Source organism: Papaver somniferum, chromosome 4 (assembly GCF_003573695.1).
Source record: "Papaver somniferum cultivar HN1 chromosome 4, ASM357369v1, whole genome shotgun sequence".
In the NCBI taxonomy this organism is placed as follows: Eukaryota; Viridiplantae; Streptophyta; class Magnoliopsida; order Ranunculales; family Papaveraceae; genus Papaver; species Papaver somniferum.
In genome coordinates this window covers 56,109,084-56,131,564 of record NC_039361.1, presented here as the reverse complement: position 1 = coordinate 56,131,564, position 22,481 = coordinate 56,109,084, and the positions used below count along the sequence as shown (strand labels likewise).

General features: G+C 35.7%; 1 protein-coding gene and 1 long non-coding RNA gene across 4 annotated transcripts; both read right to left on the bottom strand.

The window, feature by feature from the left end:
* Positions 1-1,631: 1,631 nt before the first annotated feature.
* On the bottom strand, positions 1,632-2,644 carry LOC113273895. Its single transcript, XM_026523473.1, has 2 exons — positions 2,563-2,644; positions 1,632-2,319 (listed from the first exon to the last, which is right to left on the bottom strand). Exon 2 carries the CDS (start codon positions 2,311-2,313, stop codon positions 1,888-1,890), a length of 426 nt encoding a protein of 141 aa, XP_026379258.1. The 5' UTR covers positions 2,314-2,319; positions 2,563-2,644; the 3' UTR covers positions 1,632-1,887.
* A 5,105-nt stretch (positions 2,645-7,749) lies between these two features.
* On the bottom strand, positions 7,750-10,557 carry LOC113275583. 3 transcript variants are annotated; one of them, XR_003323679.1, is made up of 6 exons: positions 9,789-10,557; positions 9,216-9,394; positions 8,713-8,977; positions 8,364-8,548; positions 8,203-8,277; positions 7,750-8,072 (listed from the first exon to the last, which is right to left on the bottom strand). It is a non-coding gene; the product is annotated as an uncharacterized LOC113275583 (long non-coding RNA). The 3 variants fall into 3 exon arrangements; XR_003323680.1 differs by having other exon boundaries at positions 8,935-8,977; XR_003323681.1 differs by lacking the exon at positions 8,713-8,977.
* Between the last annotated feature and the right edge of the window lie 11,924 nt (positions 10,558-22,481).

The following is a 22,481-nucleotide window of genomic DNA, read 5'->3' as shown; positions in this document are numbered from 1 at the left end:
AAAGTACAACAAATTTACAAATAGTACGTACCTTCCAGTGACTATACTTATAGGCTTTCGCAGCCTGCCATAGAAGGGTTGTCAGTTTTTCCCCTTTGTATCCATTGTTCTGGAAATTCTGGTATAGATGTCTGCAAAAAAGGTAACAAACGGTTATCCAAATTATCCAAAATAAAATTGTTGTGGTACAAATAATAAACATAAGTTGTATTACCTAAAGCAAAACCTATGATTTGCCAGTGGAAATAACTCAGCCACTGCCTCGGTAAGACCCTTTTGTCTGTCAGAGATAAATGTCAATCCATACTGATCTGGTATTTTTGTCTTCAATTCTTTCAAGAAAATGTACCAATTAGCCTCTGTCTCTGCCGTACCAACACCCATAGCAATTGGGAATATGCTATTTTCACCATCTAAACCTGTCAGCCATCATTACAACCCCTAATTTACCTGTCAAGTGCATTGCATCAAGCCCTATAACCAATCTACAACCATTTGAGAATCCTTTAAGTTGTGCGTGTATGATATAAATAAACTCTCAAATCTATCAACATCTCCATCTTTGGCATAAGTGAAGTGGCCAATGCTTCCAGGGTTCAAAGTTGTAGCAGCAGTACAAAGTTGTGGAACTTTGGTGAAACTTTCCTCAAAAGTGCCATTCAACTTGCCTAGGACCAGATTCTGTTTACACAAAAAAATTGAATTTTCACTTAAGTTAGCCATGTGAATTTCTTAAACAAAGAACCAATAAACTGAAGAAGAAATAATGTTAAAAAATGTCATACCCTTGCATCATTTGCAACCCAATAAGGTATGTCAACCTTTAATTGGGGCCAAATGATTTTTTTCATGATTTTTCTACCCTTCTTCAAAGAAGTGGAAGCAGTCATTGTCTTCAACAAGTAATCTGCTACAAATCTAGAATTACATTTTGGGTTTTTATCAGCACCAGTCCTCTTACATTTGTGTTCTAAGTTGCATCTCCTGACAGTTACAGTCTTACAATTAGGAATTGCTCTTGCACTCACATTCCATTCACAGTCATTGATGTGTCTGAACTTGCAAACAGCATAACATCTTTCTTTATCTGTCTTCTTAATTTCATACTGCATAAATTTCAGTACTGCATATTCTCTTAGATGTTTCTTGAAAGCAACTATGTCTGGAAATGCCATTTTAGTACACAACACACCAGGTTCAGGGTCAGGTGCTTCTTCATTCTCCATTGTCAGAGTTTGTTTCCCAATATAGCCACCATAGTCTTTTTCCCATTCTTCATCTTCATCTTCATCCATCTCATACTGATGACCATCCCCACAGTCTCATCACCAGCCCCACTAGCAGCTAAATTCTCATCACCAGCCCCACTAGTACCACCAGCTAAATTCTCATCACCAGCCCCACTAGTACCACCAGCTAAATTCTCATCACCAGCCCCACCACTATCAGGCAAAATCTCATCACCAGACCCATCCAAATTCCATTCCACATCACCAACTCCATCCCTAACATCTTCATTATTAAAAAACTTGGACAAAAATTCTTCATAATAGGCACTATCAACAGCATCTTCGTCTTCGTCTTCATCGTCCTCATCATCTGCACTAAGATCATACTGAAATTCTGGCCTATCATCTGGATGACACTGATCTTCCGCTTCATTCTGCAGATTCACTGGGTCTTCACTAATATTAGCATCTTCAATAATTGAACATTGTGTAACAGCATCATCCCAGAACTCCGTTTCTTGCTGATCATGTATATTGTTTGCCACACTAGCTTGTGTTGTCATAACTTCAGGCACATCTTCATTACCAAAGTTCAATCTAGTTGGTCTGAACTCTGTCTTCTGTTGCTGCTTTGTAGACTGTTTCTTAGCTAGTTCAGCTAGTCTTGGACTCTTCCTAACATTAAGCTTCTTACTAACCCTTTTTTTGGAGGAGTACTATGTAGACTAGACAAACCACTACCACTGCCACTGTGTGCACCACCAACTGAACTATTTACCTTATCACTGCCACAACCAAATGGTACATCACCATCAACCATAAACACTTTATACTCAACAAATCCATCTTCATCTGGGACAGCTTTGTTCCACATTTTAATAAAGTCATTTTCCTTTTCACACATAAAATTTTCTTTATCAAACAACATAAGGTTAAACTTTTCTTCCATACCCATTTTGATCATCCTATCCTTCACCATTTGTATAAACCCAAGACCACTAATACCAGCAACAACATTTGGAAAATACATAGGTGTAAACTTATTATTTCCATTGCTCACAGTAACTCTGATGTTCCTATCCATATTACCCTGAATATATACAAACAAAATTCAATACATGCATGTCAAAATCCACACCAGCAAGTCAAAATATTACATACAACTCATGTTAAATAACAATCAAAACTTTCAGTTTCACACAAATTGAACCCTAAATTACAAAAGAAAAAAAAATTCATGAAACCCTTAAATTATAATTTCATTTCGTTTACAAATTAGCACAAAATATCATCTGATTCAAGCATAAACAACGATTGGGTTTCAATAACTTACTTGTTTATCGACCAATTAAACTGCAAATTTTTCAAACTTATACTTTCATCGTCTCTAAGTATGTTCTTCAGGATCTTTCATCGCTGGAACATTAAGAGAAGAATCTTAATCATTAAAGTTAAAAAATTTCGAGTTCAATCGAGATGAAATTGTAGTGCCAGTCACCTTACCTAATATTCTTCTCATTCTTTCTCCTCTCTCGTCTCTGGTTAGATCTAAATGAAACAAAGAAGAAAATATCTTCTCGATATCTTTTAGGGCAGAACTTACAACCATGTGAGATATCACGTGTGACGGTGACACATCTCACCATAAGAAGTCGACACGTAGGTGACATGTGTCGTGACTGGACGGTGACACGTCTCGTAGATGAACTTCACTGAATATCACGTGCGAGTCACGTGCTTACTTCTTCATCTCAGTCCGTCAGATCTTTCGCATACGTGGCAACATCTTAGCGGTTCGGGGTATTTTTGTCTTTTTTGGCACGTGAGAACTCGCACACGCGGAGTTAACTGAGATTTCTAACAGTGGGGCAGTTTTCCAACTTTTTTAACGTTGGGGCAGTTTTCCAAGATTGCAGTCCAAATTGGGTCAGTTTCCCAATTTTCCCATTGGAGAACCGACAACAGGTCATCACGCTAATACCAAAAAGATATAATGTGGAGCTGTTACAGGCCAATAAGTTTGATCAACACATGTTATAACAGCATACCTCACATTCTGTCTACAAGGCTCAAAAAGATACTGCCTCAACTTATATATCAAACTCAAACTATATTTGTAGCACCGCAAAAACAGAAGCCATAGACAGTACTGTTCTGGAAAATTAATGCGTAGACTCCAGGATTACAGAGCCTACAAATGGGTGGATGTTCAGATTTGATGTCAGAATATGCATATGATAAGGTTGGATGGGGTTTCATGGAGACTGTTAATAAAGAACATTAATATCAACACCAGATTTCTCTGTATTGCTCTAGTGTCACCAGAGTTCGAGAGTGAATTGTCCAATGTATGCAAGCATGCAACTTCGATGAAAACTAAGAAACACTCTTCCTTTTATTCAAAATTGAAAGAAACTCTGTGATTCAAGAGCTTTCTTTATATGCATGCAATATAGAGAAAAGTATATGGAAGATAAAGAAGGGCAAACACTTTCAAAATTGAAGAAAATTTTGGGCAAAATTTTCACCTGACTTTCCCTTCTGTAATCCAGCATTAGACTTTTGTTTCTTTTTCTACTGAAACAACTTTTTTTTTTTTTTTCTGAAGCAATCCAGCTTTAGACGACGGCATCCTATCCGACCAAAGCCCTCTATAAATTTTCTCCTTGGATGATTTTAAAATTATCTTCTTCTCGTCAAAATAGTAAAAACACTCTCGCCTTTATCTTATGTAAGGTTCTAATACAAAAATAAGATAAATTGAAACTTTAATCCTTTGATTGGGGACCACCTTAAACTTGAATTGAAGTTTCGGTGAAAAACTTCCTTCTACAGAGAAACTTTCATATATATAGCATAGAGTTCTAGTTAAGTTAGGAAACCTAAGCAAAAACAAACTGGTAGGAGCAGTAAAGGAAAACTGAACAAAATAAAGAAAGCTGGTAAGAGTTGCCAGGGAACTAGTGTTGCAGTTCCAACAACCCACCCTCTTGCTTGTCCTCGAGCTGAAAAATATGGAAAACCGAGAATGATGTCATCAGCATCCTCCCAAGTAGCTTCATCATGTGTCAGTAACAACCTTTGTTCAACTTATAATTGGAAGTTAGAAGGAAAAGGAGCTAATTGCCTAAGGTTTTCCCTATTGCCTAAGTACTACCCATATGAATTTTCATAAATTCTAAATACTAGCTTTGACTTTTTATTTACACCCAACGGTAAAATCACCCTACAGCTAAGAAAACAAACCCTAAGTAACGTTTCCATCTCCATCTCCACCATCCATCTCCACCATCGATAATTAACTCTTCCACTCTATCTCCATAATGCATCACCGGTTCTTCGTAAATTAATTAGAAAAAAAGAAGTACCAATTGAAATACGCATAACTGTTGGGGGATAACATTAAGCATGTCAGGTAGATGAACCAAAATCATGAGCCAAAGGAAAATTCTTCCTTCCCTGATTTCCAATAATTGAAATTAAAAAATCTTTGTAACAGAACTTTATTACCAGTTGTCACTGGAAATACAAACGACTGAAGAAGGAAAAAATTATCCACGGATCATCGTCATCATAGTGCACTGGCATACAAACAACAATGATCACCCGAAACATATAAGTGCATGCATCCAAATTAAATGTAACTAGAATCAAATTCTTCCTTCTAAATGCATTTTTGAGGATCAAAAACTAATCATTTTTATGGATCAATAATGGAGTCTTCCATAATAATGGTTTACCCATTAACTGTCCATTAATTCACATACACCTCGTAAATTTAATGATAAAAATTAAAGGAATGGGTTACGCACTATAATAATAATTACACTAATTTAGGGTTTATAACCTGATAGTTTCTTATTTTGTTTAATGGAAAAAAAAAAGATCAAAGAAGAAGAAAACAAATAAAAATGGTAATAATTATAGAAAGTCAACTTGACTTTTATGGATGGTACATAGGAGAAACCAAAATTGAAAAGTGAAATTGATTTTAGAAACGATGAGGGATGGGAAATAGGAAAAATTGGGATGAAAAATAGGGAAAACCTTGCCTAATTATCATAACTTCAGAACAATTGAATGGACTTTGAAATTCCCCGTCCAAATGGACCTTAGAGTTGAGAATAAATAGAAAATATGATAGTGCTCAAACAATAAAACAGGAAAGAGAACAAAGAAATTAGGTCTTTGTAAGATGGACAATACTTAGTAAACTACCAAACTCCACAAAACAGTAACAACACGTTTGTTTTTTCCTCTATATAGGTAGAGTGTCCTATATAGAGGTTTACCTCTATATCTATATAAATATCACTATATAATCTCTCTTAAAATCATGTTTGTTTGACCACTATCTAACAACTCTATATTGTGTACCCAATTTTATATATTTCTCATTTTACCCTTATAATATTCAAAAAATCCATGAATATCCATTACAACCAAAGATGTTCAAAAATTCCAAAAGGAAAAAAATGTATCAGAAAATACAACCAAAAATAGGGTTGTTCATGGTAACTGGTTAACCGAGAAACCGAACCAAACCAAACCGATTAGGGAAAAACTGAACCGATCCATTAACTAATGGTTGGTTTTGGTTTAGAAAAGATGAAAACCGAGATTAATGGTTTGGTTTTGGTATGATAGAGAAACCGAACCAATAACCAATGGTTAACCGATTATCTGCTTTTCACCATACATTTAGATATTAAATCCTAACCATTGATTAAAACTATAAAAATAAAAACCCTAAAAACTAAATCTCATTTTTTTCACCCTTTTCCTTTTTTCTCCTCCGCAGCAGCCTCATCTTCTTTTTCCTGTTTAATTCTTGTCTTCTCCTTCTTCTTTCTCTGTCAATCTTCTACTGAGGATTTGAGAACCAAATCTATGGTTACGAGATTCCGAAAAGAAGTGTTTGGCTAAGAAACGACTAATGGTGGTGGTATTTACTTGAGAAGTTGAATTAAACTCATAGAAAAGGGAATCAAAAAAATAGGGTTTGAGTTTGAGTTTGATGTTGAGTTTATTTGTAAATCGGTAAGTTAACAGTTGAAGATCAATGGGTTGTTGTTAGATTGAAGTTGTAGTGTTGTTTTTGAAGAATAATTGAGAGGTACCGAAACTGTGAAGAAATTAGGGTTCCTGGAAATGATTTCGAGATTCAATTAAGGGTGATTAAGAATGAATTACATTAGGGGATTGAATTAATGAAGGGGTTATTGTTTAATTGATGATGTGAATAGGTTTTGTTGATGATTTAGGAATTTAGGGTTTTGAATTTGAAGCTCAGGTGGATGATTAAAACTGTTAGTGAAATTAAGGTTTGATCTGAGAAACTGTTAGTAGAATCATATATGTAAATTATGTAAATTCGTTTTTGATGTTATTGTTGGATTAGGCAAAATTCTTTCTGATTTTTTTGTTTCTGTGTAAATTGTTTTTTTGAACAGTCAGTTACCTAAAACTGACATATTTATCGGTTATCCGGAACCGAGTGGTTAAAACCGAAACCGGATGGTAAAATTAAAACCGAAACCGTTGGTTAATGGCACGGTTTTGGTTTCAAAAATTAGAAACCGACACTAATGGTTTCGGTTTTGGTTTGGCTAGAAACCGAGCCGAAACCAACCATGAACACCCCTAACCAAAGATGTTCACTTTTTCTGAAACGGAGTGAAAGTATAACTTTTTTCTGAAACGGGGTAAAAATATCACTTTTTCTGAAACGGATCAAAAATATCACTTTATCTGAAACGGGCGAAAGTATCACTTTATCTGAAACGGGCGAAAGTATCACTTTATCTGAAACGGAAAAAAAATCACCTTTTCTGAAACAGGGCAAAAATCATTTTTTCTGAAACGGGGCAAAACATAACTTTTTCTGAAACAGAACGAAAATATCACTTTTTCTGAAACGGGGCAAAAATTTCACTTTTTCTGAAACAGGGCAAAAATATCACTTTTTCTGAAACATGGAAAAAATCACTTTTTCTGAAACAGAGCAAAAATATCACTTTTTCTGAAACGGCGCGATATCACTTTTTCTGAAGCATGCGAAAGTATCACTTTTTCTGAAACGGGGCGAAAATATCACTTTTTCTGAAACGGCGTGAAAGTATCACTTTTTCTGAAACGGGGGAAGTATCACTTTTTCTGAAACGGGGCTAAAGTGTCACTTTTCTGCAACGGAGCAAAATATCACTTTTTTCTGAAACAGCGCGAAAATATCCTTTTTTCTGAAACGGACGAAAGTATCACTTTTCTTGAAACATGTAAAATTTTAGATTTTAAATTAAGGAATTATTTTTGGACATTATAAGTTTGTTCGAGGATATATTAGTCATATGAAGGTTTAATAGAGGTAGAGGCTCAAAGATAGCACCTCATTGGTGCTATTTGATTTCCTCTATATAGATAGAAATTTGCTCTATCTTTGTAGAGGTAGTGGAAAAAACAAACACCAAATAAATGGGACCCACCACCATATAGAGGTTAATAGAGGTTAGCCTCTACACAGTGGAAAAAACAAACATGATGTAAGTTAGTAAATGTTTTGCTTTAGGAGTACCCAGAAGAAAGAAAAAAACACCCAATCAAAAGTTCTTAAAATCTGACTATGAACCTAGAAGTTCATGTCAATGACAAAGATTTTTACTAATCTTCGGAACACACAGCAATTTTGGAACCATCATTGTTCCAAGAAGCTTGACAAACTTCACCCTCCGCTTCAAATGTCTTCATGACCTTTCCTCCCTTGACAAACACAACACTCAGAATCTTCGACGAAACAGTCAAAATGTACAACCCATGAGGTTCGAAGCTAATGCTTTTACTAGCCCTCTGAAAGTGATTTAAACCAAAATGGACTCAGCAAAATTATCATTTTAAGATAAATAATGCAGATTCGGAGCAATGCAGAGATGGGGAGAAATTGAAGAAAGAAGTAAAAGAAAACATAAAAGGCCTTTACCTAGGATGGTAAAGGCTAGTGACTTCTTTCCCATATTCTATATTCCATAGCTTGAGGCTCTGATCAGCTGATCCACTGTAAAATTTAATTTTCGTTAAATTTTAATGATAACTTAAAACCTCAATTGTGAAACCCGAAACCGATGGAATTATCATTTTTACCTTGCGAGCGAAGTGGAATTAGGACTCCAACCAATATCAAGTATAACATTGGAATGCTTCTCTTAGCTGTGAACGGGACAGTCTTCTTTAGCCATACTCCAAACTTTAACCTTTCCGAAATTAAACCCAGCAGCTAACAAACTACCTTCTGTGTTCCATTTTGCAGCACACAACTCTTCGCCTCTCTGAAATAGTACAGGGAAAATACCTAGGTGAATCATAGTAGTATTCCATGAGAGTTTACCATGAAAGAATAACAGCAAAAGCCAATATCATAAATTACAAAAACAAACTGCTCGCGCAATCAATAGCTGATGACAAAGTATAACAGATGAACATTTTAAAGTACCCCGTGGACATCCCATTGGCAGGCCATAGAGTAGCCCAAAAGAAGCCAAGCATTCTGTGAAAAGTGAATTGCAGAACTAGCTCAAGAAGATCTAAGATGAGCACAAGCAGACATACTTCGAATAAACCAATTTCTTCTCATATATAGGTCATGGATGTAAAAGATGCTAGGGAAGTGAAAGCAGCTTTGGGATTAAAAATGGAACACAGAAGGTAGTTTTACATGATGCTCCCTTGATGTCCATCGATCGAGTGTTTTACATCCCCTAAAGTAAGATGAAAAGGAAAATTAATTCCATTTTAGATGGAGTATGTATATATATTAGCAAAATTACCTAGTATGTTAATGCAGTTAAATTATTGTTACCGACAAGACAGCTTGCGGTATATGGCTCTTTTATAGAGTTTTAGATGGATATGTCCCAATCGTACTGAATATAATGAGAGGGTGAGGCCAATAGGCCTCTACATAGAGGTTTCATAGCAGGATGATGTGACAATTACCTGTGATAGACCAGATATTGGCTTTTGCAGTATGGGAAGCTGTGGCAAGCAACGTTCCATCAGGATTCCATACAAGTTGAGAAATGGCATTGGACAGATTATCTAGGGCGCCAGATGGACAATTCAAAACCTTAAAAGAGCCATGTGCAACATCCCAGATTCTTGTTGAGTCAGCTGACCTGCAAAAAGTGTAGAAAAACATCATTTCAAGTCGAATCATCAATATACCACTAACACTTGCACAACTGCTCACACGGACCGTCTGGAAACACCACTAGCAGAGTTCAGCAAGTGAAAATAAATCACTCACTGCCAAAAGCAATGGGAACACTACCGACGAATAGCACTGAACCCAAAGATGCAATGCAAGTAGAGAGCAACAAGAAGAAGGAAACCATTATTTATATACAAGCAGCTAAAACTTATTGCAGAGTTCTCCAAGACGAAACAACTCTGACTACAACAACCTATAACCCAAAACAGCACCACATACGCCATCGAGGAAAGAAAACACAAGCAAACTTATCAAACTGCGGTTATGAAACAGAAGAAGAGTTCAAAGAGTGAACGAACCACTCATTGCAAATCGTTGCATAGGAAACCAGCCAATACCAAAAGCTCCAGTAACATTTTCTACACAGCAGAAATATTTGTTGTTGCAGAACCAGGTCTTGCATAAGATACAGAGTTTTCTAAGTGAAATGAAAATCACTTGTATCATGAGAGAAACAATACATCATCAATACTAATATCCAAAATCAACCACATTCTTAAACCAAGCAGCAAAGAAGAATTAAATTTGAGAAAATATAAAGTGACGAAACACATATTAGATGTTGAAGAGCGATTGAGTACAGATAATTGAAAACAAAATTCTGAACCAAGATTAGCTGGATCATCTAGTGTGACAACATCCTATTATTACAGATAATTGAAAACAAAATTCTGAATCAAGAGATGAACTATCAATGAAAATTTATATTGAAAATCCAGAATAACCAAATCGAATCGATCCCAGTGAAAACAGATCAGAAAATAATGCTAGTGATCTTTGCACAAGTCTTACAAGATAGTAAAATTGAACAATTCTGATGATCTTGCATCAGTCTTACATGAATGAGATGAAATTGAACAAAACTGGTGGTCCTGCACCAGTCTTACTCAAATGGATCGGAAATGAAACTTAAAATCAATAAGAGAAACGGGATCGAAAAACAGAAAGCAAAATCGAGATTGAAAAGAATTATCCATTGATGCTTGGTATTAGTAGATGCAGATCTAAGAAGAACAATCCAAAACTCGTTGAGGCTTAAACCCTGAAATATACAGTTATACCCTACATTGCTGAAGGTTTGTGTTGAATTGATAAACTTACAGAGTAAGGGAAAAATATCGTTTGGTCTTCTTTTAGGTGGGCCCATGTCGGTTTAGTCCTTTGGTCAGAGGCCTTTAGTGTTTGGTCCATAAATATTTAAAAATATTAAATGGATAAAAGTATTCTTCCGTGTTAATTTCCACTTATTTTTTGTAGCAGTTCATTCGTCAAAATGAATTCCTGATAATTTCTACTTATTTTTTCAGAAATCACCTATATAAACCAGAGTTCATTCCAGAATTCATTTTCCATATAAAAACCTAAAAAACCAGAATTCATTCCATAAATGAACATATAAAAACCTAAAAAACCCAGAGTTCATTCCAGAAATGAACTCCATATAAAAACCTAAAAAAACAGACTTCATTCCAGAAATGAACTCCTGATAAAAATCCATATAAACCAGACTTCATTCCAGAAAATGAACTCCTGATAAAAAAACATATAAACCAGAGTTCATTCCAGAAATGAACTCCTGATAAAAACCTATACAAACCAGAGATCATTCGTCAGAATGAACTGCAGATAAAAACCTACACAAACCAGAATTCATTCCAAAAATGAACTCCTGATAAAAATAGAGTTCATTCGTAAAAATGAACTGCAGCATCATCAACTTCATCTTCTTCTTCGTCTTCAACAGCAGCAGCAAAACATCATCGTCTTCAACAGCAGCAGAAATTCATCTTTAACACGAGCAACAAACATCAGTAACAAAGATCTTCAACAACAAAATCAAGATCTTCAACATCAAAATCAAAATCATCGTCATCTTTATCATCGTCAATAACAAGATATTTATCATCAAAATCAAGATCTTCATCATCTTCATTCGTTTGCATCATCATCTTCTAAAGAAAACAGAGTTCATTTCAAGAATGAAGTTCATCAAATTCATCATCTTCAACAGTTTCAGCAGCAGTGACGAAGAAGAACATAAATCTTCATCGTCTTCATCGTGTTCATCATTATCTTCAACCACAACAGCATCAAAACAGGGAGAAAAACAGAGTTCATTTCAAGAATGAACTTCATCAAATTCATCATCTTCAACAGTAGCAGCAGCAGTGACGAAGAAGAACATAAATCTTCATCGTGTTCATCATCATCTTCAACCACAAACAGCATGAAAGCAGGGAGAAAACACAAAATCTTCGTCAAAAAATCGTCGTCTTGTTCGTCATCTTGATATACTCATGACGTTTATCATCTCTGCAAATCGTATTCATCATCTCTGCAAAATCAAAACCCTAGAACTCACACAATCTTCATTGTTTATGCAACAGCAGGAGAAGAAAAAAGAGGAGAGAGAAAGTAGATCTGAAAATATGGAGGTGAAAGAAAATAATATCTGAGCTCTTGATAATTGACTATATATATCATATGGTGACGTCATGGATGATGCAATCGTCCCAAAAGGGTATTTCTGCCACTACAAGATGACATTTACATCATCCATGACATCACTCTAGGACCAAACTATAATTTTTAGGACCAAACTATAATTTATATTACCAAATAGGACCAAACAGACAATTGACTAGGTCAATTGGACTAGACTCTCTCTAATATATTATTCTTAGGACCAATTGGTATTTCCTACTATCACTAACCACTCACACGCACACTTCACACGGTTACAAACTATTAAGACAAACAAGTAAATTTTGATCAAAACAAAATTGCACTTTACCCTGATGCAAGAATCGAAGCTTGAGCGGGATTCCAAGCACAAGAAGTTACCATATTTGTATGTCCTTCAAATTTTTCAACACCGGAACATGCAATCTCTATGGTCGGGGTGTAGAGTTCCGAGCTCTCCGTTGTCAGTGTAGAGAGGAAAGAAAAATAGCTTTCTGCATAGTTACTTGTTAGTCACATGCTTCAACTGTTAGTCACATGCTTCAGTTCAGTATTCAGAAACTAAAGATTCTTTGTGCAATTTCAAGTTGGTCACGTACAACCCCAAAACCGCAAAGAAGATTTCCAAACAATTGAGATGACATCTGAACTAGAAGATCGTTTTCATGATAAATTGCATGAAAGCGGGTTATGAATAGAGGGTTCTCATGAAACTCAATAACTTTGCCATCTTCAGTTTTGTCTCCTTTTTCCATCCATCCATTGTGCACTCCATGATATCACAAGATAAATCTTGAGGTTACGGAACGAGCATATATCAGAAGAAAAGGAATTCTTGATATACATATATATGTGTGTGTGTGTTTTCATATGGAAAACCTATAAGCACATGTTTATCTTTCCAAACTTGCCAATATTAGAACCGTATGATTAGTCATGAAGTAGGTGCACGGACGTTCGTGGTTATGAACCAAAATTCAGAACCAAGGAACCGATGGAGTTTATTTTTGAAGCACGTTTTGAAAAAAGATCAAAAAAAAGTTCTAAATTTACGACAAAGTAACTTAGCCTAAAGAATTTTAGCGCAGAAGTCATTTGTTGATAAACAAAAAGTCAATTGTCTTAAAGGAAGAACAAAAAAGAAGTTTTTTCAAAGCAAATAACAAAGAGTGTTATCTCAAGAGTCCATGATCATTTATATTACAAGTGTAAAAACTAACCAGAGCAAGGCTCAACAGTAAGATGATCATTATTTTATATAAACAACATAAACCACGTTGTCAAGAAGAAGATATCTTATTGAGTATCATGTGCATCCTCACAAGGTCTCAAAGAAGACGCACAACTGTAAGCAGTCAAGTTGTAATTCGATGAGCATATTGCTCATCAAGGGTATTGACATTCTCAATTTTTTTCCTTAAACGCATCATAGAAGTCAATAGAGTTAGTTAGTCTCAAGAGAATCAATAAAAAATGAGGACAGGAGATACCTGAAGTTGTTTCCTTCCTTGCCTTCTTAATGCTATACTTGAGTCTATTTATACTGGTCTTGATTTCCGAAACACGATATTGATATGAATATATTCAGGAACGATTGACGTTTTTGATCCAAAACTTCCTTCAGCCACAGAAGAAAAGTTTAAAGAATTTTTCTTACTCATTGGACCAACAAAGCAGTCATTCATCCTTATAACATTATTCTTTTTACAATTGTAAAATGTCTTTATGTTATCTTTACAGACAAGAATTGGCTCATCACAACACTTTCCTTGTCTGAAGGTTGGATATTTAAGACCAGTAATATGAGAAACAAGTTTGATTATTTCCTTAGACATCTAAATAAGAATGTTATGAAGTTTTTCATTCCGCAAACTAAAACGACATATCCTCTGAAGATGACCCTTGTTTACGCAATAATAACATCTGAAGAGAATGTTATTAACCGTTCTCATATGAACAGGAGGTTGACAACCCTTGTTCTTTGAAACTTCTGCCGCTGAATGTAATTTTTCAATTTTGTCGTTAGTGAAATTTTTCTGCTGGAAATTGCTATTAGTACAATCAAAATCAATCTTGCTACTACTTGAAGCGTCTATTCCTTCATAGCCCAAACCTCATATATCACGATGTGCTTTGACTTATGGTATGGGTATAGGGCGATAAGTCGTAGAAGCCAACTGTAGACCCCCTACTTCAAATTAATTAGAAAATGTAACTTTTTCTTTTCCATTTACCTTGCATCAAGCTGAATGTGTCAGAGACTCAAAGTTCATCCAATGGTCAGTCACAGGTTAACCTTTGATGAGCCACAAGAGGGACTCGAGTTAACAAAAACAGACACTAGAAAGGAATGCGAAGGTACAATGCATTAAATGCATCAATGGAAAAGAGGTTCACCAAAATTCCATCATACATAGACCGCTTCAGTTCTGAAATCTCTACACCCACCCACCTCTGAATTTTCAGAGATTCCTAATCAGAAAAAGAGAGATAGTATTAATTTTTGGGAGGTATTATTGGTAAACTTGTCACCAGTTATTTCTATTTTTGGCCATTCTTAGTCTTAACGATGTTAGGGCTTGATAGGGAGTATAATTCTCTTTTGAGTGGGACACTGAATCCTGGCAGATGTGTGTATAGGTCATCACATCACATGTGCTTTCAACTTAGGGTATAGGTCGTCTATAATCTGTAGAGGCCAACTGTAAACCCGCTACTTTCGGACATTGGAGCTCAATTGTGAGAAAATAAAGAAAGTACTTGAGACTGTTGTCATTCGGATATTTTTCAAAAGATCCTTAGAAAAAGATCATATCAAGCTTGACAAAAGACTTTGCCGTTTCTATTGGTCCCTAAACCCAAATTAACACAAAAACGAAATGTTTATAGTCATCCATCCATCCACTGGCTCTTGCATTATTTATTTAGATTTTGAATGCATGCACGAAATAAATATTAACATAAGTAAAAAGACATTTGAATTTATGTTGTCTTCTTTTTTAATGTTTGTTAAGTATGTCTTGTTACTAATCGTCATATCTACGTTTACCATAAAAAAGTATGTGTTGGGTACTTTGACATCATGCCCCGTTCTAGCCACTGTTCAAAGTAAACTGCAACTTATTGATGGAGTATAAAGATACGAAAAACTGGAATATCGATCTCTATCAGAGCAAAAGTTGTAGAGAAAACTTACAAATAGGGAGCTTGAATTAGTTTAAAAAAATGAAAAGCTCTTGGGCTGACAATTGGCCGCTACGCCTAAGCAAGAATAGTTTAAAGAAAGGGGGAAAATACAAGCCACAATTGTTCAAAAAATAAAATAAATTACAAGCGAGAATTGTTATGCCTCGCGTTTTTAGGGGCCACTCAAAAGGAATTAGGGGCCAACAATAAAACAAAATAGGATCACCCAAACGTAAATTGAAGCCAGCCCTTATCTCGCGTAAATCGTAATGGCAAAATTGTCCTTACACATTCGGTAGATATTAGAAGATTTTTATCCTCCGAATGAATTCGGAAGATAAAATAAACAATTTGCTTCCGATTGTAGTCAGGTTAGTATTTGGATGAAATTTGTTTCATTGTTTTCATTTGTTGTAATTTTTGAGTTATAGAGAAGAAGAAGAAGGAAAAAAGGGAAAAACCATTTTTTTTTTAATAATCAACAAAAACGGATGGATACGAAGAAGAAGCTGAGAATCATCGTGAAGAACATAATGTTGAAGGTTCGCGACCGTTTAGAGAAGACGATTTGGGGTATATGTTGAATGATCCAAACTTTTGTGGAGATGAAACCCTAGACGACGCTTTCATGGAAGAAAACGGAGAATCATCCGAGATAGAAACTAATGATGCATCAAACATACGGGTATTGTGTTAAGAAACTCAAATACCCACTTTGAATGTGTTTGTATGGTTTGTAAACAAGAAACCCCGATTAATGGATGCATTGAATGCCATGAACTACCCAGAATCGGTAGATAATGTATCTACATATCTACCGAATATAATATACTGAGTACCAAATATATGAATTCGGTTGATATATAGAGTATGTTTTCTAAAGAATGGCCCCAAAATATGCGAAAACCCCCAAATTGATTTCCCAAAATATCTACAATCGGTAGTTATTTAGAATATATTTTCTACTGAATGGCCCCAAAATAAAATTTTCACAAACTTGAAAAAATTGTAATTCTTCTTTGAGAAAATATCTACATTCGGCAGTTATATAGAGTACATTTCTACCGAATGTCCCCAAAATATAATTTTCGCGAACTTGTAAAAAAAATTGTTGTTTGAAAAACGGAGGAATATTAATTACTTTATCCTCCGATTTTTTTGTATTCGGCAGCATTACCATATTTATATATTCCGATTATGTTTTTTCTGTACTCGGGAGACTGTCTAAATATTTCTATTGAATTCGGTGGTTGAGGGAACACAGTATTCTACAGATTATTGGACAATCGGTTGGAAAATTTACTGAATGTTTTCCGATTATTGTACTAAAACATGTTGCTTCATTTTGCAGGTCGTTGTAGCGTTTGTTGATGATTTCTATTTGAGGCCCGATACTTCCCTACGCTATGCAAATGATTTAGTTTGTTCATTACTATTATTTATTTATTTTTTCAAATATGTATGTTAAATGCTTATACTTATGATATTTGTTTTGTTATATGCGCGTGTAGTCATTTGGAAGTAAGGAGGAGGCAAAGGAATGGCTTATGAACAAGGCAAAAGAGAACACGTGTGTTGTAGTTCAAAACAATCATGTGGGTGACATTCGGTTTGAAATGATTTGTGAGCGAGGTGGGGATCGAAAGAGTCATGCAGGAAAGAATAGTAAGTGCGTAAGGAAGACGCAGAGGAAATACCGAAGCAATTCAAAGAAAATAGGATGTCTATTTAAGATTGTCTTCTATAAGCCCGAAGGTAAGGAAGGTAAAGAGTGGAAAATGTTTAAAGTTGATAATGGTTGTCGCAACCACGATGATCCGGATACTCTAATTGGACATGTAATGGTTGCCAATCAAAAGAAATGGAGATGGTGAAGTCTATGCGGATCCAAAAAGCGAGTGTGATCTTAAGTAAAATAAAGGCGGACGACCCCGACAACTTGTCTTCTTTGTCTATAATTAAGGCGGAAGGACGGAATGTGATGGTAGATCGGTCATGCAACAATCGGATTGGTTAGCGGAGTTACACGTTGAGAAGGGAAGAAAAGGATAGTAAAGTGGTTCGTATTTTCTTGGCACATCCCGAAATGATCCAATTGGCTCAATGCTTTCATCAAATTTTGTTGATAGATGCCACTTACAAGACAAATAAATATAACATGTCGTTGTTGAACATTGTTTGCCACACTTCGGACAAAAACACGTTTACGATTGCATGGAGTTTAATGGATCATGAGAAAAACCTGAGTTTCATTTGGATGTTGGAGACGTTGAGGTCCATTTATAACGGTGATAATTTTCCAAGGGTTATTGTAACGGATAACGATCAAGCCTTAATGCATGCAATAGCGGTAGTGTTTCCGGAAGCCTGAAACTTGCAATGTACATGGCACATTCGATGCAACCTCAAATCCACTTGCCATCATCATTTCCAAGCTAAAAAACCAAGGAAGGGTACCAATTTGTAGTAATCCCCCATGGGCCTGAGTGAACTATCGTGAGATTGTCACCACTAGAAGAGCATTTTTCCAACTCCAATTTGTAGTAATCCCCCATGTGATCCATTGGTTGATGTTGTATATACCCGAGTTGTCGCATCACCCTAGCGGGTTGTACATCACGTATCCTGTGGGGTGCCACAACGGTCCAAAATAAAGTGACAAGTCCGACCGAACTCTTATATGCCCTGTAGCTCGATCTTCCTTGTATGGATCAAAGCATATGTCTGAGGCCTTCATTTGGTCCAAAATCTCCCTCATGTGAACCAACTACTGCTCTTTTGAATGAGAACGGTTATCTTTGAAGATATATTTTGTTTCTCTAGGATTACCTTTGCGCCACTCCGGGTTCTCTCCGGCCAAGTTCGGGATGGGGAAGTGGTCATGAATCCATGCCTTTATAGATAATAAAACAAGTATTAGGAAATGGATTCTAAACAATCGGAAGTAAAGGTACATAAATTGAAACTGAATACACATATTCGGAAGTAAGTGATCAACGAATACAACATATTCGGAGGATAACTATATGTTATTCCTACCGGATATGCATCACTTGGAGTTCAGTAAACTCAAGTTTTTTGGCCTATATACTCGGTAATAAATTTTCAACATTAAGTAACGATTATAAATAATCGGAAATAAAATTAAGTTACGTGTTTCCGAATACAATATATTCGGTAGCTAAAAATATGTTATTGCTACCGAATATCCTTCATTATGAGTTCAATAAACTTTATTTTTTTGGAATATATATTCGGTAATAAATTCTCAACATTAAGTAACGATTAGAAATAATCGGAACAAAAGCTAAGTTATATGTTTCCGAATAAACTATATTTGATAGCTAAAAATATGTTATTCCTACCGAATATGAATCATTTAGAGTTCAGAATATGCATCATATGTACTGTCTACCGAATAACTACTATATATGGACTGATAGATATAAGAAAAATACCTGCAATAAAGCTACATTCCCGGAAACTTGGCTAGTTCCTCGCCTCGACGTCTTTCTCAACTCTTCCATCAAGAATGCTAGGCATGCCATTCCCAAAGAATAGTCACCGACTTCATGGAGAGGATCCAAAAGTTGTATAAGGTTGGCGTCGATCCGGTTGCCAGAAGTATTGGGGAAAATGACACATCCCAATACACAAAGGATATATGTGGTCGCCGCGTGGTCCACTTGCTCATCGGTTAACGTTGCTTTATTTTCTTTATCCAAGGTGCCTCGGTACATATCCATGAAAACGCTAATGTTGATCTGTCTAGTTCTGTAACTTGCATGCCTCATGAACTCTTGTCTTTATGTTTCTTCGTCCCAACCTAAGAACTTTTTAGTTATAGCATAAAGTTTTTCCCAAGATAATTTCTTTGTGTAGTTGAACTTCACAGTTGTGACTTAGTCAGGGAGGTTAAGAATCTGCAGAACATCATCAGGTGTAATCGTCATTTCTCCAAACGGCATATGAAAGGTGTCGGTCTCAGGATACATTCTCTCCACGGATGCAGATATAGCCACACGATCATGTTCCAAATATGAATTCTCGGCAGCAGCAGCTAACCCCGAGTTGGCTATAATAGTCTTGAACCTTTCACATTCACCGGATAAAGGCCAATCAATCATTTTTGCTGGTGCGGCGGTGGGTTTGACTAAACGAACCGCATCTTGATGATACTATTAAACACACACAAAATGTTTAAAGTAAATACAAAAACCCTAAAGACAACTATTACGATAGAACACATAGGATATGATTATTATTACCTCGTTTCGTATATGTCTTTGGCCCAGGAGTCTTTGTATCCAAATAACAATTTTCCTCCATCCACCGGTAGCCCAAGGATTTTGCCTGCTGGAATATTCTTCACCTTCAAATGCTCAGGGACAAGATGTTTTCCTTTCTTAGCAATATCCATTTTTTCACATGGTTCTCCTTTGTTGGTTTTTTTGGCTTTTGGGGTACCACTTGGTTGACCTTCTTCTTGTACTGTTGGCACTGGGTCAATTGGTTCAATTTCATGGTGGGATGTAACTAGTGGACCAGTTGGTTCTACACCTTGTTGAGTGGCTTGTTCAGCACTTGGTTGCACACCTTGTTCACTGCCTTGTGGACCAGTTGGTTCTACACCTTGTTGAGTGGCTTGTTCAGCACTTGGTTGCACACCTTGTTCACTGCCTTGTGGTTCTACACTTGGTTGAGCAGTTGAATTAGCTCTGGAAATCCTTTCTCTCCTAGCACTAGCTGTCACTTTCTTACTCCCTTCTCGACGAGGCCCTAAGTCGCATGTTTTTGGGGCTTGCTTAGCTCGACTTTGTCTAAACAACAAAATAAGGAACAGTGGTTACAAACTATACAATCGGAAGAAAAAGTACATAAATAATACCCGAGTGTCCACATTCGGGTATAAGACAACATATTTTGTTCCCATTACAAATCAAACGGAAGATAATCAAATATATGTGCTACCGAATATGCATCAATTGTAGTTCAAAAACTCTAAATTTTTCATCCTATATAATCGGACGTATAAAACATTGTATTGTCTTCCGAATAAATGCCGGCCCCAAAATGGGATTTTGTCAAAATCACAATTTTGAGAATTTTTCGTCATATATATATATATATATATATATATTCGGTAGTAGATGAATATCCGAATACTATGTCCCAACATCAATATATTCGGAAGTAAAAATTAATAGTAACCTCCGAATATGTCCATCTAAAGTTACAGGAAGAAATGACCTAACATATTCGGAAGTAAACCTATATAACTATCTTCTGAATACTGTCGATGTTCTTCAGAAATGAAGAACACGACTATATTCGGAAGTTTAAGAGACATACATATCTCCCGAATCTGGTAATATTCAGAAAACCCTAGAATTTCTTTTTGGCGATTCGACTATTTAAAGCAATATAAACCAAGAAATTGACGAAATCTTACCTAATTGGGGTCATTTGAAGATGCCGGAGTGTTTGACTATCAGATTCGCCACCCACCAACTAAATTCGCGGCTTCGTGTTCTTCGCGTTCTTCGTCATTTCCAGCAACAATCTTTTTATTTCTTGCCAAAATTCCAATTTTTGGATCGATTCCACGAGCAACGTTTTTAGTTTTAGGTCTATGGTGTTCATCATCCTTACCCATTTTTTTATAAACGAATCAACGATGTTTTGATTTTACGATTCACGACGACGATGAGTTGAATTAAACGATGAGGAATTTTTTTTTTCCTCCACAATCGGGAGAGAATGGGAACAGGAGAAGAAGAAGAGTTGAAATGGGTTGAAATGTTTTTGATTTGGTTTTTATTTTCTTTTTACTAGAAGGGAATTTAGGTAACTTCAATGTCCTATAGGGTATCCCTTAACTAGTGTCCTTGGATAGGTATAAAATCTTGGCCCCTAATTCCTTTTGAGTGGCCCCTAAAAATTCCAGGTTGTTATGGCCAGTCATGTTTGTAAGGAATATGGGTGGGAAATAATTTTGCCTACTCATGGCACAAGCGAGCTTGAGGGTGCAAAATGGGCTTGGAAGCCCATTTTAGGACCAAAACAAAAAATAAAAGGCTATATGCCCAAAAAAGGGTTATTTATGGTTCGAGTGGACGGTAAAATAGGGGTCCAGGTGAAATGGATAGATAAAGAAAAAAATACAGACCATTATACCCCCTCTCCTTCGTTATCTTCTCATATTTCCCATCACGGACCCCTCTTCTTTGTTATCTTCTTTCTCTCCTCCATCAAAACCAGAACCAAGCTTCCTCCAAGATCTCTATCGTCATTATCGACAAATAAGACCATCATCATCGCCATCACAAACCCTGACACGAAACTCTCTCGGATTCACCACCGCCGCCATCACTAATACAGATATCAACTGGATCACAAATCGTCACCATCACTACTGAATGAACTCCATTATTGACACAACCACCACCATACCGATTGTGATTTATGTTCTTCAAATTCGCTAATTTATTGAAACGAATAATATTATGTTGTTATCATCCATCAATTCAAGACGAATACCCGTGAGTTTCTTAACCCTAATTCATGATTTTGATTTTAGGAAAAACATGTTTTTTGATTGAAATGCTGAAATACAAAAGAAATTTAGGTTAGAATGTTGTTTGATTGTCATTAATATAGAATCTTGTTTGAATTTGGTTATGAGATTTAGTTTGAAATTGGTTTCAACTAGTTTTAAAGTGAATTGAGATTTTTGGTTGTGTATTGATTTTACAAAGATATGTGTACTGATATAGTCTATTTTGAAATTGATTTCATCCATGTTATACTAGGATGAAAACCAGTTTCATTATGTTTTGGTTTGGTCTCAAATATTTTTCATCTATGTTTATACTTGGATTGAGCTGAAATTATTTTTATCCATGTTATACTAGGATGAAAACCAGTTGCATCATGTTCTGGATTGAGCTTAAATTGACTTTATCCATGACTAGGAGAAAACTGGTTTCATTCTGTTTTGTATAGGGCTGAAATTATTTTCATTCATGTTTTGCCTTACTCTCATTGTAAGTAACAAATAAAAATCAAGTATTGATTTGGATATGTTGTTAATGATTTTCATAAAGCTAATGCAATAATGATATGGTCTGTTTTGAAATTATTTTAATTTTATCCATGCTTATACTTGGATGAAGCTGGTATCATCCTGTTTTGGGTTGAGCTAAAATCATTCCATGTATATTTAAAAAAGGATGAAACTGGTTTCATATTGTGTTTCCATTGGATACAACTGATTATATCTTGTATTATTAATGGATGAAACTGATTTCATCATGTTTTGCATTGATCATCTCCCAAACCTT